Source organism: Esox lucius, chromosome 14 (genome assembly GCF_011004845.1).
Source record: "Esox lucius isolate fEsoLuc1 chromosome 14, fEsoLuc1.pri, whole genome shotgun sequence".
NCBI lineage: Eukaryota > Metazoa > Chordata > Actinopteri > Esociformes > Esocidae > Esox > Esox lucius.
The window spans coordinates 13,190,252-13,207,943 of NC_047582.1; the positions used below are offsets into that span (position 1 = coordinate 13,190,252).

The following is a 17,692-nucleotide window of genomic DNA, read 5'->3' on the forward strand; positions in this document are numbered from 1 at the left end:
AGCCTTTTACATGTACTGGCTAACAGTGTAAACAGATAAGCTGGCCCTTGCATAACCTGTTCTGATCCTGGATCTCCCCTATCCAATGAGACGCCCCACATCTCTGGCTGCCATCCAGTTTCCAGGAATTGTCATTTTTTGACAATTGGTTTTAAAACACTGTCAAATAGGCAAAAAAAAACAGTCCAGGGGCAACTGCACCGGCTTGGAGTATATGATTTACATAATTCATAACCTGGTTAAGTCAAACAGTCTTTGCTTATGGATTGTGATCTACATATGTGCATCATTTTTGTTTCTATTTTAAGATACATGTTTGTGTGTTGGATGCCGTGTATTCCCAGATCAGAAATCATTCTTCACGTGTGAATTTCATTCTGTGTGTTTGCGGCAACCCACTCTCTACCTTTTGCGTACATATGACACAGGTTCACACAATGACGTGCTATGCATACGCCTAAGTCCTTTTTTGCGTGCAGTTGAGACGCGATCTCCTCCCATTAATAATAATGGTCAATAAAATAGTTTCATTGACACGCACCAACTGAAACCTATTTGACGTCACCATTATCAAGGCACGGATTTCCAGAAGAGTGACTAATCGTTTAAAAGTCGTAGATTTACTTTTTCATTGAAAGAACGTCAAAGGGTTAAGGTAAAACTTTAATATCGCATTTATTCACCATAGTTCTTAATGGGAGGAGATCGCGTCTGCACTGCACACAAAAAAGGACTTTGGCGTATGCATAGCACGATATTGTGAAGTGTAAACCCGTGTTATATGTACGCAAAGGGAAGAGAGTGGGTTGGTTTGCGGACTGACTTACTGTCAGTATCTGAAATACACACTGTTACCCAATCCAAACCACAGCTCAAGTGACCTGACTTACACCAACACAAAATGACACAGAATCAGTCATATTATCAGAAATGAGAGCTGTAAGCATAGACATCCAATAAATAAAAAAAACATACCCCTGCCAATACGTGGTAACAGGAATTTTTGAAAGACATTATTCACAGACAATTTCATGACTGACCTGCCCCAATGCAATTTCTCTGTTATTAAAAAGAGATTGATTAGGGCAAAGACCACATGAAGGCTAATAACCATCACTCAACTCAATAGACAAAGCCTGACTCTTGAGCGCCACCCAGTGGGTACATTTATACGTGCTTACGTTCTGAAAATGATGGTCAACTGTAGAGGTGATGTGTTTGGAGAACCTTTTTATAATCATCTTTTCAATAATAATAATAATAAATGTTAGGCACAGGTAGTGGTTGAATAGATGTGTTGAAGAGTTACTACTGAAGCTTGCAGCCCACTTATTACTTGTCTGGAGTAAAGTATTTAGTGTAGCATTGATCACCTTGCTCTGTTCTTTTGAAACATATATTTGTGTTGGTAATTCATTTTGTTCCCTTCTCCTCAAACATTCAATCACTATTTCAAAATAAGACATTTTACGTGGCCTTGGCAGACTTTGGCCTATCCCACCTTGGCAAGGATACGCTGTTCACCAGAGACGACAACGGACAGAACTCCATCCCCTCAAACTGACAGTATATCCCATCGGTCTGTTTCAGCCTTTGTGGCATCGTAAGAGCGGCATGCAGCCCATTTGCACACGGAATTGCCCATACCCAAAACATATGCTGAAAGAGATTTAAATGGGATAGACTGTTGCCGGGTTCCAACTAATAGGGTTTTTGTCATTTCTATCAAACATCAGTTCAAAAATATCACACAAGGCCCAACTGCTACAGATTAATGACAATGTTGGATCCTTTTATTGTAACCTCTAAACCTGAACACAACATTCGAATGTAAGATGCAGATGTATTTTAGAGGAATTTCTTACAACCTAAATTAACTACTTTACACAAAAGTACCCTCTACACTAGAAGTACCCTTTACACTAGAAGTACCCTTTACACTAGAAGGACCCTTTACACAAAAGGACCCTTTACACTAAAAGGACCATTTGCCCTGTAAGTACCCTTTACAATAGAAGTACATTTTACACTAGAAGTACTCTTTCAACTAGAATTACTTTAACAATCTCTCAGTTGTTGGTTACCTAGTAAATTCTACAATTCTGGCCACTGTTCATCCCTCTATTTCTCAGAATTATGTCAGAAATTCTACATCCACAATCCCCCGACTCATGAATACCCAGCAAATCACATTCATAATAAAACCAAACATACTCCCCGAATAATATGAAGTGAACTCCATCTTTCTTGTTCCAAATTGTGACATCAAAATAATAAGTAAAGCTGTCTCCCCCCAAAATGTATCTTGCTAACTCCAATACGGAATATCCTCATGTTTCAAATCCTTCATTTCAAATTATTACTAAGATAAAAAATCACATTTTATGGTGGTTATTGATGTTTTTGGACCTCTGTTGGTACAAAATATATAAATTAGAAAGTTTCCATTACTTTCCCTTACAATTGCAACATAAATTATACTTACATTTCTAAATATGTAACATAGCGCTTCATACTGTATTTGCTTCATTTCTTTACTGACATCTCCTTACCTGAAAATCATAGTATTCATGGACTGTGGTTGTCCTAATTAGCTATCTTAGATGAGTGCACAGGTCTTATGTTATAATATGCTATAAAGTATTTTTTATATAGAATGTTTTAAACAGTATCTAATCTTGACGAAATGAATTCTCCAACTTTATGATTGTTCTAATCGTAGAAATTGGCTGAGACTGCTACAATATCAAAACATCTGCAGCCCCAAAACATCTGCAGCCCCGATGGACAAAGATCCCTGAAAAGTCAGATCCACAGTCACAGCCTTTTGTTTGGTCAATTATGTCTGAAGCTGGTCCTGCCTCAGTCCCATGACCTGCTCCTGGCTCTGTCCCATGACCTGCTCCTGGCTCTGTCCCATGACCTGCTCCTGCTTCAGTCCAATGACCCGCTCCTGGCTCTGTCCCTGGCTCTTATCCCGGCTACAGTGAATCTCTGAAAGGGCTCTGCTTTCCTCCAGATTGGGACTAGCACTTATGCCCTGGAACATGTTGCTGAGCCCCAGTTTAGAAAATCAGCCTAGAAGGTTCCTGAAGGCTGAGCGGAACTCTGGGCTGTGGCAGTAGATGATGGGATTCAGGCCTGAATTAAAGTAGCCCAGCCAGTTGAGCAGAATAAAAATCTCCCTGGAGGGGATATCTGGATCAAACACCTTAATGATATTGGACACAAAGAAGGGCAACCAGCACAGAGTAAAGGTCCCCATTATGATCCCAAGGGTCTTCAGGGCTTTATGTTCTTTCAGGACATTTGGCCAAGTGGACCTGCGGCCCGGGTTCCACCACTGTATTGAGCTGAAACTGAAGCTCCTTCCAGCACAAGTGTCATCAGTCCAGTCAATATCTCCGACCCTGTCCGTGATGTTTCCGGCCCTGTCCGTGATGTTTCCGGCCCTGTCCGTGATGTTTCCGGCCCTGTCCATGATGTTTCCGGCCCTGTCCGTGATGTTTCCGGCCCTGCCCGTGATGTTTCCGGCCCTGCCCGTGATGTTTCCGGCCGTGTCGGTGATGTTTCCGGCCGTGTCGGTGATGTTTCCGGCCGTGTCGGTGATGTTTCCGGCCGTGTCGGTGATGTTTCCGGCCCTGTCAGAAGGGCTCCCGGGGCTGTCACAGTGCCAGTGCGATATCAGCTTGATGTCACTCCCACTGAGGAAACGCAGCTCACTTTTATTCATCAGTCTGACCTGACGTGTGGCAATGAGGAAAACTCTGCTGTACACTAAGACCATGATCAGCAGTGGTACATAGAAGGACACCACGGACGACACAATGGCGTAGGGCCTGTTGGTGATGAAGTCACAGCAGCGCGGCTCCTCGTAGCACTGCCTGACCACTGTGTCGTCATGAGCACGCCACAACTGGCTCATGATCGGGACGAAGGACACCAGGGCCGCCACAGCCCACACCCCACAGACCACGAGCCGCGCCCGCCGTTTCCCGAGTAGGGACGGGTACCTGAGGGGACGCGTGATGGCGACGTAGCGGTCCACGGCGATGGCGCACAGTGTCTCAATGCTGGCTGTCACACAGAGGACATCCACGGATATCCAGAGCTCGCAGGCGACGTTGCCGAGGAGCCAGTTCCCCGTCACCAACAGAGAAGCCCCCAGCGGCTGAACCAGGCAGCCCATAATGAGTCCGGAGCAGGCCAGGGAGGTGATGAAGACATTGGTGGTGGTGTGGAGTTGGAGGGTGCGGGTGATGGCGATGATGACCAGTAGATTGCCAGCAACAGTCATGAAGATGATCACCGCCAGAAAAGGCACCACCAGTGGGTCAGCAGGAAGGTGGTAGGATCCGGTACTGTCGTTGCTCATGTTCTCCATAGACTGGTAAGGAGACCCTGAGGAACATATGCGAGGTATTCAATTAATGACAGGTCTCAGTATCAAGGTCAAACAGGTGAAATACCTTGCAACAGCCTGTAAGGTAACATCTTCTCTTAAACATGCAAACTCCACTTTCAGTTCTTGCAGAGTATTAAATTACTATATATTATTGAATTGATCTGGGTTTTATGAGCAAAGTTCACAATACGCCTGTTTGAAAGCACTTTAACTGGGTGGACGCCACATGAAGGCTTCATTGGGGTCAACTGTAATAGGTTATTGTAGAAGAGTTAGATCTGCTGCAAAATGAGATTTTTGGCCTCAAATATTCAAAAGGCAAGGTTTGGAACAGGTTGGGATAAGCCAAAAGCTAAAAATATTAATAACTTCACTTTGTAAAATTAGTAAAAGAATGTGTGCCCCTTCCCAATTTGTTAATGTCCAATTGTATCTACGAATTGGGGAGAGTTCAAGATCAAGGTAAGCCTTCCTACTGGCTAGTGAATGGCCCAGTGAAAATGACACTTAAAAAAGTGTTACATTTCCCTCAAACCTAATAAGGCCCATCACTTGACAAACACACCCCCTACTGTAAAGCATGTTTCTCTTCTCAGGGAATGGGGCACTTGTCAAAAGCAAAACGCCACAGTAGAGTAGCTCAGGAAAAAAATGTCCAGAGTCGCGAAGTAAATCCAATACAACATTTGTTGCTTTACTTGAAGATTGCTGTTGATCGACAGACAGTTATACAAAGAAGAAACTGCTTGATCAGTTTTACAAAGAAGAATGGACAAATATTGCCAAATCAAGGTGTGCAAAGTCTCAACAGACATGCACCTGTCATTACTGCCAAAGGTGCTTCCACCATGTGCTAACTTCATGTATTAACAAACAATTTTGATACTTCAGTTTAGTCTTTTTATATATAGTTTCATTACGCAGTAATAAAAATTTCCCCTTAGAAGGGTGGATGTTGTGTAAATAAGTGAGACTAATCTAAATGTTTAACCTCAAAATGTGACAACAGGTGTAGATTTTTTATCGGCACTGTACACACTATTTGACACCTAACATTTAATTGTCAGGCCATGCCCACACACTTCCTCCACAGACAAGCTGCTATTTAAAGAGGAACAAAAACGCCTCTTGAAATGTGATTCTATTAATGTGAATTTACCCAATCGCACATTTCAACGCCAATCACAATCTTAATAAAAACATTTTTATTAAGATAGCTAAAACTCGAAACTCAGATAATTAGCACATTCAGTCAAGGCTACAATATGGAAATACACTTAAGAAAACATGAGGAATGTCAAAAATTATTAAACTGTTAGTGTGAATGTGTTTATCTTAATGTGATATGTGAAATAAATAATCCTCTATTCTTGAGGAGGTTCATGATAGAGCTGCAGTAGAAGCATTCAAGCATGTTTACTGACCGATGCCCTCAAGGCTGTGGTTAATAGAGTTCCTGACTGGGAAGTCTGGGTAAACCCTGAGGTCATAAAGGTCATCTTTGTTCAGTTAATTGTGGCACGCTGTTCTTCTCCCTTCCTCTAGTCCTCCTCCCTAAAAGAGTACGGAGTCATTATTGCTGCTATCTGATGCTTCTGTAAGTGGGTCTCCTGCCAAATAAATAGTTGAATTGATACGTTTGGACCGTCTAAATTCAGAACATTTCTGTATCTCTGCAAGTCTAATTTTTGTCACAATTTATCTTTTAATTGAAATAGTGGTTATTAATTATCAAACGACATCTGTTCATGTCAGTTATCTGTGGCTCCTCGCATGTAGGTTTTGGTTAAACTCTGTTGTAGTGGATGTAGTAAATTCTGAAATTTTAATATTGTTTCTATTTTGGCTGACGTGTCATTTGCTTCATTGTTCAAGGACTACAGGTGCAAAACATAGCTTTCAGCTAACCCCAGCATATTTACATTGCTTTTGCATTACTGTAATATTGATGTTGATTAGTGTGTTCTGTCCTTTTGAAAGGAATAAACTAATATATCTATGTATTGTGTCTTTTCTACAGACTCTACTAATGAAGGTCATTTGATGTATATTTGCAATTGCTTCAAATTATAAATTATTTCCTATTTTATCTAAGATATTTCAACCAGGTGAAAACTTAACCATACCTCGGTGAAGTCAAAACAACCACATCCCAGTGAAGACAAAACAACCATACCTCGGGGATGTCAAAACAACCATAAGTGGTGAAGTCAAAACAACCATACCTTAGTTAAGGTACTCCTGGAGTTAATGCGCTGGTTTGGCATCACCTTGGTGAAGATCATAAGAAAATATTGTTTTGCTTACAAAACATCTCTGTGGAAGGTGTTAGTGCAGTTCTGGGTTGAGCACTCTTTTTGCTCATATGTAAATGAAGTGCGACCTACATTTGTCTTGCAGGGCTAACTCTGTGGTTTGTCAACTACAGAGACTTCCTTTTTAGTTTTAGACTTCAGATTTTCTCACACTGCAAACAAAGCCCAAGCTTTAACCAGTTATGCTATGGTGTAATTGTTTGCTATAAGTTGAGGGTCTATAGACATTTTTCAAGTATATTTAGGATTCTTAAAATGTTCACCTGCTTTGACCTTCAGTGCATGACACCTGTTACATGAATAATTTATAAGCCTGCTTTTTGTTATTTGTCTAGTCTACCAGGGTCAGGATTACACTGTGGATTCACTGTCCTCCCAGACCACAGCCTCCAGCAGTATGAAGAGTCAAGGGCAGGAGGTGAACGTTTATACAAGGAGAGACAGAGCCCCAGCACATGTTTTTACTATCCTTTCAACCTTACCTTGAACTTTTCAACGCTGTCTTCTGGTTTCAGAGTATTCCCAGTCAGTACACACACACACAATTATCTAAATACCATTCAGTTTCTCCACATGCATTATCACACTACTTTGGATGTTTTATCTAAATACCATTCAGTTTCTCCACATGCATTATCACACTATTTTGATGATTCTCTTTTCTCTTGCAAAAAATCTGTAGAATTCTCACTATTACTCAATATGAATGATAATTATTGAAATAATTGATAAACCAAGGGAATCAAAATGTTACTGATGTTGAGATGTTACAATGTTGCTGTGAAATATATTATGGGGTCTTTTTTTTGCTTTATTAATATTTGCATTCATCACTGCAGTATTGTAATGTATTTTATTTGTTGTGCAGTGACAATAGTGAGACCACAGATGTTTGTGTGCGACCTCATTGAGAATCAAAAGGTTAAATTCCCAGCAAGAAGGAATACTTGGACCTTTACACAAGCTTGTATTCCCAAGGCAAGTTAACATATACAGCTGTTTCTGAAGCCATGCAGATGAACATTAACATAAAGGACATTGTGTGACCTCTCCAGAGCCAGTGGAGTTAACTGAAGCAATCTACCAACAGTAAGTTCAGGGAGTAATCTTTGGTTAAAACCCACCAAACACACTACAAATTATGTTTCCATACACCTATAAAAGAGGTAACATTTCAACATCTGATTCAAACTTGTGACTAGGCCTTGAATATATGTGGTATTGAGGCCTGAATAGATTAGCTACATATTTTATTCCCTTACAAATCAGACCAACACCCAATTAAGTTAATTGAATCAAATGACTCAGAGCTGACTCAACAAGCAGTCCATTCAAGCTAATGAATTAAAAGGACTTCCTTTAGCCAGCGACGAAAATGGCCTCCTGTTCAGGCAGGGGTGGGAGGCCTGGGTACATAACATCCATCTTTTAATGCTTCCTGAAATGTGTGGCAACAGCTCTCACTCTGTTACCAACACCGCTAATTAAAGCTGTCACAGGGAATCAGTGAAGAGATGCAGGCGGGGGGGGAAATATCACATGGCTTTGGTTTAATTAGCATTACAAACAGTCAAAAAACGGAACACGGTCAGTCTCCTATATTCCACAGAAGAGCAGAGCAACAGGACTGCCGATGGGAGGAGGCACCAACGGATTTGCAGAGGGAAGTCACCACTGACCGACACCCTAAATGCTCCGCGTCCTACTCTCCACACAACTGCAGCAGGATTTTGCGGTAATCTCCAGATGTGTCACCCTAAACAATTCAGAAACCCTCAGATTACTTCAAAATAACAGAAAGAAATGTATACTGATCAAACCTCTCCAGGACGGTGTATAAGGCAGACATCTGTCATTAATTATGACCAGCAGTACTACTTCCTGTGGTGATGTTCATCGCTGATTTAGATCAATTAGAATTCTGTGATGGTGGGGCTTGAACTGTAAAAGTATCTTTTTTTTCTAGATTCAGGATTTTCTAGACTCCACAGTCCAGTCAAAAACAGCTATATCCAAATGGCTATATCCAAAGAATATACCAGAAATAAGACACTTCTTGGTAATCAAGGTTAGCACATACATTAAACCTCATACTCGATTATATAATTATTTATTTTATTGCGACCCGGACCTCACCTTGATAAAGGAATGTAGAGTCTTTCCGTATGCCTTCAAGAACTCTGCTTTGATGTCCAACATGTCGATCTCTGCCCGAGCCACCATGATTCTTATAAGGACAGTGTCTGTAGTTCCAAGACCCTGAGGAGATTAGAGGAACCCGTCAACATTCTGACAGATAACATGCACGTGAAGATTGGCACCCATTGGGTGAAGTGTGTTGAAAAGGGATTTAAAAGCTTTACTTTCATGGATTTGTACAAGCGCTCTGCAAAGAATCCTGGCTTGTTTCTGAGGCATTTCACTGCAAAACATTTAAAAAAGGATTTATACATTACTTATGGTAGCATAACAACCTTTCTGATACTAGCAAAGAAAAGTACTAATTTGCTAGTTTAAGTATAAGGATGTGTAGTAATAGTAGTAGTGGTAGTGACAGCTATAGTAAGACAGCAACAGGGTTTTCATAGCCTGTGTTAGTAATAGCCACTTATATTAAGTTAACTTGTAAGTGTTCAGTTATTGTAGCAGGTGGTCGTACAGCAGGCTGGTACATGTAAAGCTAGAGTGAATACTATTTCATCATCATTACCAGGATTAACATGTGTTTAAGAATGTTTTTTACATTACATTTTGTAATTTAGCAGATGCTCTTATCCACTGCAACTTACAGTAAAGTTTAAGTGAAGTATAAGCTCTTTAAAAGGTTTTACTTTTAACATTAGGGAGGTTTTCTCTCAGTGATTTCAGTCAGAATGTTGATGCCTGCATTCAACCATAGGTTGTATAGTTGATGATGTACAAACAGCTAAAAGCTTTTGCATGTAAATGTTGGGGTAGAGTTTGCAGCTAATATGGATCAGGAGCAGTGGTTAATCCACATTTTTGGCTTCATACTCTGTGGAGCTTTTATGTTAAATTCAAAAGAGATGGTTGAAAAAGTACAAATTGCTTTAAAAATGGTTTTTGATGCTATCTAAATTGAGTTGGTCTGTAAAATGTCTAAGTGGTTTTGGCTTTTCTAGCTTTAACAGTATAAAATGTAAAAAAAAATGAAACAGAATGCAATGATGTGCAAATCATTCAAACCCTATATTCAATAGAACATATCACCAAGACAACATATGAAAGTGAGAAAGGTTATGTTTTTTTAAGGACAATACATGCTCACTTTGAATTTGATGCCAGCAACAAGTTTAAAAAAACCTGGGTCAGAGGCACCCAAAGACTGGACACAATGTGTGCTAAATAACTAAACCTGGTGAAATATCACACAACTAATTGGCAACAGGTCAAAGGGGTTCACCACTCTGTGAAAGACTGCATGGGCAAATAGTGCCACAATTCAAGAAGAATTTGGGGATCTCATCATCTACGGTACACAAAACCATTAAAAGATTCATAGAATCTGGAGTAATCTCTGTATACAAGGGACAAGAGTGAAAACCAATATTGGATGGCCGTGATCACTGGACTCTCATGCAGCAATACATTAAAAACAGACATGATTCTGTCGTGGAAATCACGCATGGGGTCAGGAACATTTCTGAAAACTATTGTCTGTGAACACAGTATGTGTTCTACCATGCAAAGAGGAAACCATACATAAACACCAGCACTGTCTTTGGGCTTGAGCTCATTTAAGATGGAATAAGGCGAAGTAGAAAACTGTCCTGTGGTCTGACGAATCAAAATTATTTTCAGGAATAAAGGATGCTGCATCCTCTGGGCTAAAGAGGAGAGGGACCATCCATATATTTTTTTTTAATCAGCGTACAGTTCAAAAGCCAGCATCTGTGATGGTATAGGGGTGCAATAGTGGACAAGGCATGGGTGACTTGCACATCTGTGAAGGCACTATTAATGCTGAACAACAGAGCAACATACTGTATGCTGCCATCCAGACAACGTCTTTTTCAGGGAAGGCCTTGCTTATTTCAGCAAGACAATGCCAAACCACATTCCGCACGTATTACAACAGCATGACTCTGTAGTAAGAGAGTCTGGGTGCTAAACTGTCTGCAGTCCAGACCCATCACCCACTGAAAAAATACAACAAACGACACCCCGAACTGTTGAGCAGCTGAAATCCTATATCAAGCCAGAATGGGAATACATTTCACTTTCAGTACTATTGCAATTGCTCTCCTTACAGAGAATTGTTAAAAGAAGAGGTGATGCAACACAGTAGTTAACATGCCCCTGTCCCAACCTTTTTGACAATTGTTGCTGGCATCAAATTCTAAATGGCCATGTATTTATCCAAAAACGAAATTTCTGTTTCAACATTTGATATGTTGTCTTTGTACCATTTTCAATCAAATATAGGGATAAATTATTTGCTTGTCATTGCATTCTGTTTGTATTTGCATTTTACGCAGCATCCCAACTTTTTTTGGAAACGGGGTTGTAGAATGCAGAATGAATTTTGACATTTTTGAATTCATGTGATCCTTGTTGTAGCACACTCTACGGTCAAGTCCCATGTTTTTAATATGTTCCTCTCATCTATATCAGAACTAGTGTGACGGTGAAATATGTAGTATCTGTTGGACCTATTGCTAGGAAGACTTCCTCCAAAGTGCCAGACATCTCCCTCTTAATACTGTCCTCAATTTCCCTTCCAGAGATCTTCTTATACTCCTGAAACACTGAGATACAAGAGAAAGAGAGAGAAAAAGATAGAGAGGTAGAATCAATAACAGTGTTGTAGTGAGTAATTGTCACATGATTTCTGTTGCCAAAATAACCAGAAGAGGTCAGCAGAACACTGTCTGTGTATGGCATTTTGTGTCAACACCAGTCAGGAGGTAAATCATCTTTACACAAGAGAAGTAAAATAAACCACTAATACGCCTGTTAATCATAAATTCCACTTAATCATAATCATATGAGAACATCTGATCGATTCCCTTTCCTACAGTTTAAGTCAGCTTATAAACATGTGTTCACAATACCTCGTAGTAGGTGGTTTCTGTTCCTCACACAGAGCACTGTTAGAAACTTGACCTCATCAGTTCCCCAACGAGCCTCCCCGGCTGCGTAGATATCCTGAGAAAATGGCCAAACACTTTGTTCGGGATCATTTGATTTTACATTAAGTTTGCTGTAATTGCCTGAAGTAGAATCTGGTGCTTATTTTTCTAACCAAGGGGCGGTCCTGACTGCTCACCCTGTACAAGTGAGTACCAAGCTAGGCCTCGTCCTGTCTGGGTCCATGTTCTCACCTTAGCATCCTGCACAGCCTGGGCTTCATTTACAGTGTCGCTCTCATCTCGCCCCGCCTGTTAGTCAGAAGGCACATTAACATCCGACAATGACATGACCAGAACATGGTTATAAGACACCTCTACAAAGGGAAAAAACTTCCCTGAGTTCAATTGTACACAAGGGATGAAGTCATTTGAAGAGGGACTGACTATGTTGTCTACAATGATCCATTTACTGTAGTTCTGTTTGCTTCACTTGGTTGGTGGAAGGTAAAGGTTAACTATATGTCAGAGGTCAATGTTGGAACGGTCTATTCCTACCGTGGCCAAAGAGACCAGAACCCTCTTGAACATTCCGGAAGTATCGCCCTCGATATCTTCCTCCAGGCTTTTCCCATATTCTGTCATTACAAGATTGCGCAAAAAGAAGAAGTAGGGGTTAAGAACGATAGAAGAACCTGTGGTCTGGTAAGGTTATTATAAACACAACACTTGCAGTGGTTTGTGAAGACCATGTCAAAGCTATGGCAGGTAACAAATCAGTATTTAAGCAGTAAGGCCTGAGGGGGAGAGGTATATGGTGGTACACAGCGTTCAGCCGCAGTGTTTTGGTTATATACCACAAATCCCTGAGGCGCCTTATTGCCCTTCTACATTGATTACCAGGGTAATAAAAACAATAAGTTGTATTTCTTGTCATACCCAAGGCATATGGTCTTGTTTCCCATGGCTTTCAGCCAATCATCATTAAGGTTTGAACAACCTGGTTTATAATGCTGTATACAAGACACTAATTAATCATTCATCATTTGCATTGTGTTCCTATTGCGTGATTCATTGTGTTTGCGTACACTCTAAAGAGGACACGTCACTGATATCTTAGATCAGATTTCATCCGTATATACAGTGATAAGTACTCAAGAATTGACTTGTTCCATACAACGCACATGATACCGCTTGTGCAGATGTAGATTCAATACAAGGCACAGAAAAGTAACGTACTATATAATTGTTTTCTTTATAATGTATCAATATTAGCTGAAAACATGGCGACTGCCGGTCTACCTGGAGTCCAATCACCAGAAAAGAAAAAAAGACATTACAGAAAAATGACCTACCTTTGAGGTAGGCCCCTGTAATGGCTCTAATTTCAGCATTTGTCCTTGAGGCCAGGATATCAATGAGAGCAGCCTCCTCCGTCCCAGCTCCCTAGCATTCAGTACAAGGAGAGTTCCATAAGTGCTTGATAGAGTGGTATGATTCAAGACATGAACTAAAGGATGAGGCAAATAGCCCCATAAAATGTCAACACCTCGAAGTTATACAGTTTCAAAAAGCATTGTGATGTTCCCCCGTGAGAACATTGCTATGTCATCCTGGGCAGTAATAACCCCTGACCTTCATGGCATTCTTCAGCTCGGAGGCGTCGTACACAGGAGGGGTCATCAGGAGTCCCAGCACTACCTCCTCGAAGTGTCCCGTCAGCTCCCCCTGGAGATCTTCAGTCAGGTCCTATAAGGACAGACACACGGTCATGTAAATGGCCCTAAAGGACACAGTCCCCTGCATAGTGCGGGGTCTTGCATACCCTCTAAAGATCTGCAATGAGGAACCTTTCACATGTTTTACTCGCTCAGGCCGTGCCTTTCCTAGATGCATCAGACGTTCCATTCAACAAGTACCCTTCCAGATGGGCGAGTCTGCTGAAGGGCTGGCCACACATTGGGGTGAATACACTGAGCTTTGTCAGCCTGCTGGCTCTTACACTGGATGACTCACTGTTTCTGACCAGAAGGATTCCACAAAACAGTCTTTTTCTAGGTTTCCCTCTTGAATTTATGGAATGTCCAAGCAAACTTTACCAACGACATACTGTATTCCAGAGTCTGTGTCAGCTCCTATCTCAGAGTCTGAAGAGTAAATGTTGACATTAGCTAATGTTTTACATGGGGCCTGTCATTTTGTTATCTCCTTATTTCCTTTAAACAGCTTCCTGATTACAAAGGGTCGTTATTTAATGAGAGAAGTATTATTCACCTAATCTGTGATGGCAGACCAAAACTCTGTCTCTCTCCCCTGTCTACAACATACCCATCTGTATGTAAACGTTAATGATCAACTAACAAGTAAATGAGTAAATAAGTTGGAGGCACCAACAGCACATTGTGACAATTAACACAGACAAACATTATTGTTTTATACCTTTGTGGGGACCAGAAAAACGATAATTTTCCCTGTCCCCTAACATCTAGCGCTTAAATCTAACTCAAATTTTAACACTAACCCCAATTGTGATTTTCACCATAAACCTAACCCCAAAGCCAAATACAGATTTTACTTGTGAGCACAGGCTTGTGGAGACCAAACTGACAGGTTTTACTGTGTTCATGAAGACTGGTCCCTCACACACACACACACACACTAATAAGCAAACACACACACATGTAAATATGTACTGGAGTCCAGGCTGACACATGGCACGCACGCACGCAGGCGCGCACATGCGCACACACTCACGAAGCACACACCTTAAACACATAGAATATGTGCAAGTCCAAGGCACGACGTAGCTCTGGTACAGGGTTAAGGGCCAGCCTACTCGTTGCAGTCAAATATTGAATGTCCAGCTAACCTTCCCACAGTCTCTGACCAGGGGCTGTATCATGGATTTATCACCTGTTAAACTACTTTTTATTTACACAATCTCTGCACACCCCCACCAGGCATCTAACAAATAAATACATACATTTTCCTCTGTTTCTGGAGTTGGCAGTGTGTATCTTTGGAAAGGTCTGGTGATTCAAACTGCCTTGTCATAATTCCACAGGTCAGAATCCACTGACAATTAGACAGTGGCCTCACTCCTACGCGACAATAAGATGAGAGCTTATTACCTTCCCAACAGTCGCCTTGTAAACCTCCTTGATGCGTTGTCTCTGGGCCACGGTACGACGTGCCAGGACATCAATTACAGCAGCCTCGTCAGTGCCTAACAGAAAACATCATAGGGTTACATGAATGCATACCTTCAATCCCTCTCTGAAAAAATCTCTCACAAATCCCCATCCCTGCTGGTGCCAGAGTGAATGGAGGGTCTTGAACTGGCTCCCAGAACAACCGGTGAACTAGGTGACAAACCCTCTTAATAGGCTTCCGAGTCACAGACTGATCTGACTGGACTGCCGCTCTCTTTCAAGCAATCGCCGTTGAAATTAATACAAAAATGTCAAAATCTTTTAACTTGACACTGACAAACTTGACATTAAGCCAGCACTTGTCCATGGTGTGGATGCATTTTCAATGAATTGAATAACAGAAAAATTCTAAACATCAAAATGCAATCGCTGTGAGGGCTCGGTCAAAATCTCAACATGAATGTTGAACAGACAAACTTCTTTGTTTCCAAGCTCTTCCCTTGGTCCCACAGGCATGTTGTTTATCATTGTGCCATCTGGTCCTACATCTCACACTAGAGTCAGGTGAAGCCTATTAGGCCCCGCTAACAGAATCTTCATTCCTAAGATGGTACCATGATATAATCATTCAGACTGTGCAGGCGATATCCTATTCTATAGGCTTGTGTTAAACATTTAAGAGATACAATTTTTAAATGTATGTAGTTATACAAGCCCCATAAGGTAGCATTAGACACACAAAATTTACAGCTTTGCAATACAACAGGAGAAATGCAAAATACAGTATAGGCTACTTATGATACACTTAGTTTGCTGTGAGGAAAGCACTCTTAGGGAACACTTATGGGAATAAATTAGGTCACTGAAATGAAAAGTAGAAGTGCTGCAGAGAGGTCTAGAATAATTCCAACTGACAGGTTTTTATTTCCTGGTACAGACTAAAATCGATCTATCCTTACAGACAACTTTTTAAGGATACAAAAATATTTCTGGAAAGAAAAAAGTTATAATATTGCACGCTCCGTATTCGTCACAGCTTTGTTTCCTGCATTAACTTATGTTGTTGTTGAAACAAATACAGCTCGCCATGTTTCTCCATGCTATCTGACTCCTTATTGGGATTACTAACCAACCCCCTTCATGGCTCCTCTCAGACGGTTGACATCTTCCTCTGGTTTGAAATTGGCGGCTTCAGTCACGGTTCCACGGGTGCCAATCTACAATGGGAAATAAATGACATAGTATACGCTTTACTTCCATATGCATTAGTATCGCAGTCATTCTCCTATTCTCTTGTACTTTGGGACCTGGAATAAAGGTAAACTTCTCAGAAGGAGTTTGTTTGTTCAGTTATACTCTGTGTTTACAGAATACAATGTGTACAGGTTACAAGAAACTACAATTTCTGCTGTATGGCTGATACTTTAACAAAAACAGGCTTGTGTTGTGCCTTGTCAGTTGGCCTAAAACAGTAAAGATTACCTCACCCATCTTTATGCAAACCTGATTGAATGATAAACTTGAATTAATATACTGGTACACTGACAAGAAAATAAACTCCAAAACTGGGCTCCTGCTACACTCAATTTGTAGAGGATGATGCTTGCCATTGCATATTATAGGTGCATTTCAATGGAGTGCCATTACGAAACAGTATAAAAACGTATGCACTGACTAATGTAAGTCACTCTGGGCAACAGTGTCTCCTAATTTAAATTTGAAAATGCATGCAAATGTATGAAAATGTGTTGTAACAAATCTTACAAGAGTACACTCAGCAAATGTTAGGACTTACCGCTGCCATACTGAGTTTAAAAACTTGAACAAGAGAGATGGGAAAGCTACAAAAAAAAAAGAATGTTTATTACTTGGGATTGTTAGTTATGTATACTTTTATTTCACTTTCATGCACAATGTGGCAAGTTCATTGCAGATAAAAAAGTTAAGAAAATTATTTTGGTTGACTGATATTACTGTCTTAAGTGCATGTGATAGTACCCTGTCAGTTTTCTCCTACACAAATTGCATTATCTAGTTTTCCTGGAGTTTTAAAGTACAATCCTCATCCCAGGTCAAGCGCGCGTACAGACACACACACACACACACACACACACACACACACACACACACACACACACACACACACACACACACACACACACACACACACACACACACACACACACACACACACAGCACTCCAAAAGAGATGTCAATAGAGGCCTCTTTACCAAGAGATTACCTTGCCCACTGAAACTACTAGGCCATTATTCTTCCCCATGAATCCTATTTTGTAACTAAAGAAGTTGCAGCCCTGAGCGGCACATTGTTTTGAACCAACAACATACGCTTCAGAAACGTTAGGGAAGTTTGCGAATATGCTTTGTTACACAATTCTAATACTGACTTGTAAATGGTTTCAAAGTAGCCCTGCTTTTGATTAACTTTAAGAACCAATTCAACAGATCTGTAGAAGTCGAGGTGTATTAGCTGTCAGCCAGCAATGGAAGAATAACTTCCGATGTTTCGTTTCTATCCGAGACACACCCTATATGCCCCAACTGTGTCAAATAAAATGAGTAGTCTAAAGTTCCGTTTTAAAACAACAACATCAATACATAGCCTATTTGGGTGTAGTTTAACTTACACTAAAAAGTGTACTTACAGTTAGCGACCAGTCCTTTGAAATGAGGAAGACTGAAGTGACGAGGTGGGGAAACTAGTTTCTGC

At 40.8% G+C, this 17,692-nt stretch overlaps 2 protein-coding genes across 2 annotated transcripts; both read right to left on the minus strand.

Annotated features, from left to right (window-relative positions):
- Positions 1–1,775: 1,775 nt before the first annotated feature.
- On the minus strand, positions 1,776–6,888 carry adrb3b (adrenoceptor beta 3b). Its single transcript, XM_010877534.5, has 2 exons — positions 6,631–6,888; positions 1,776–4,401 (listed from the first exon to the last, which is right to left on the minus strand). Exon 2 carries the CDS (start codon positions 4,382–4,384, stop codon positions 3,074–3,076), a length of 1,311 nt encoding a protein of 436 aa, XP_010875836.4. The 5' UTR covers positions 4,385–4,401; positions 6,631–6,888; the 3' UTR covers positions 1,776–3,073.
- Positions 6,889–8,250: 1,362 nt separating this feature from the next.
- Positions 8,251–17,666, minus strand: anxa4 (annexin A4). The gene is given in 13 exon segments (NM_001303847.1): positions 8,251–8,476; positions 8,857–8,979; positions 9,084–9,142; positions 11,394–11,489; positions 11,796–11,889; positions 12,066–12,122; positions 12,369–12,448; positions 13,166–13,256; positions 13,446–13,559; positions 14,942–15,036; positions 16,092–16,179; positions 16,758–16,803; positions 17,628–17,666. Coding segments are annotated over 12 exon segments (960 nt in total). The 5' UTR covers positions 16,767–16,803; positions 17,628–17,666; the 3' UTR covers positions 8,251–8,422.
- Between the last annotated feature and the right edge of the window lie 26 nt (positions 17,667–17,692).

Excerpts from the sequence above, each read along its gene's own strand:
- adrb3b (XM_010877534.5), bottom strand. The coding sequence starts at position 4,384 with ATGGAGAACATGAGCAACGACAGTACCGGATCCTACCACCTTCCTGCT.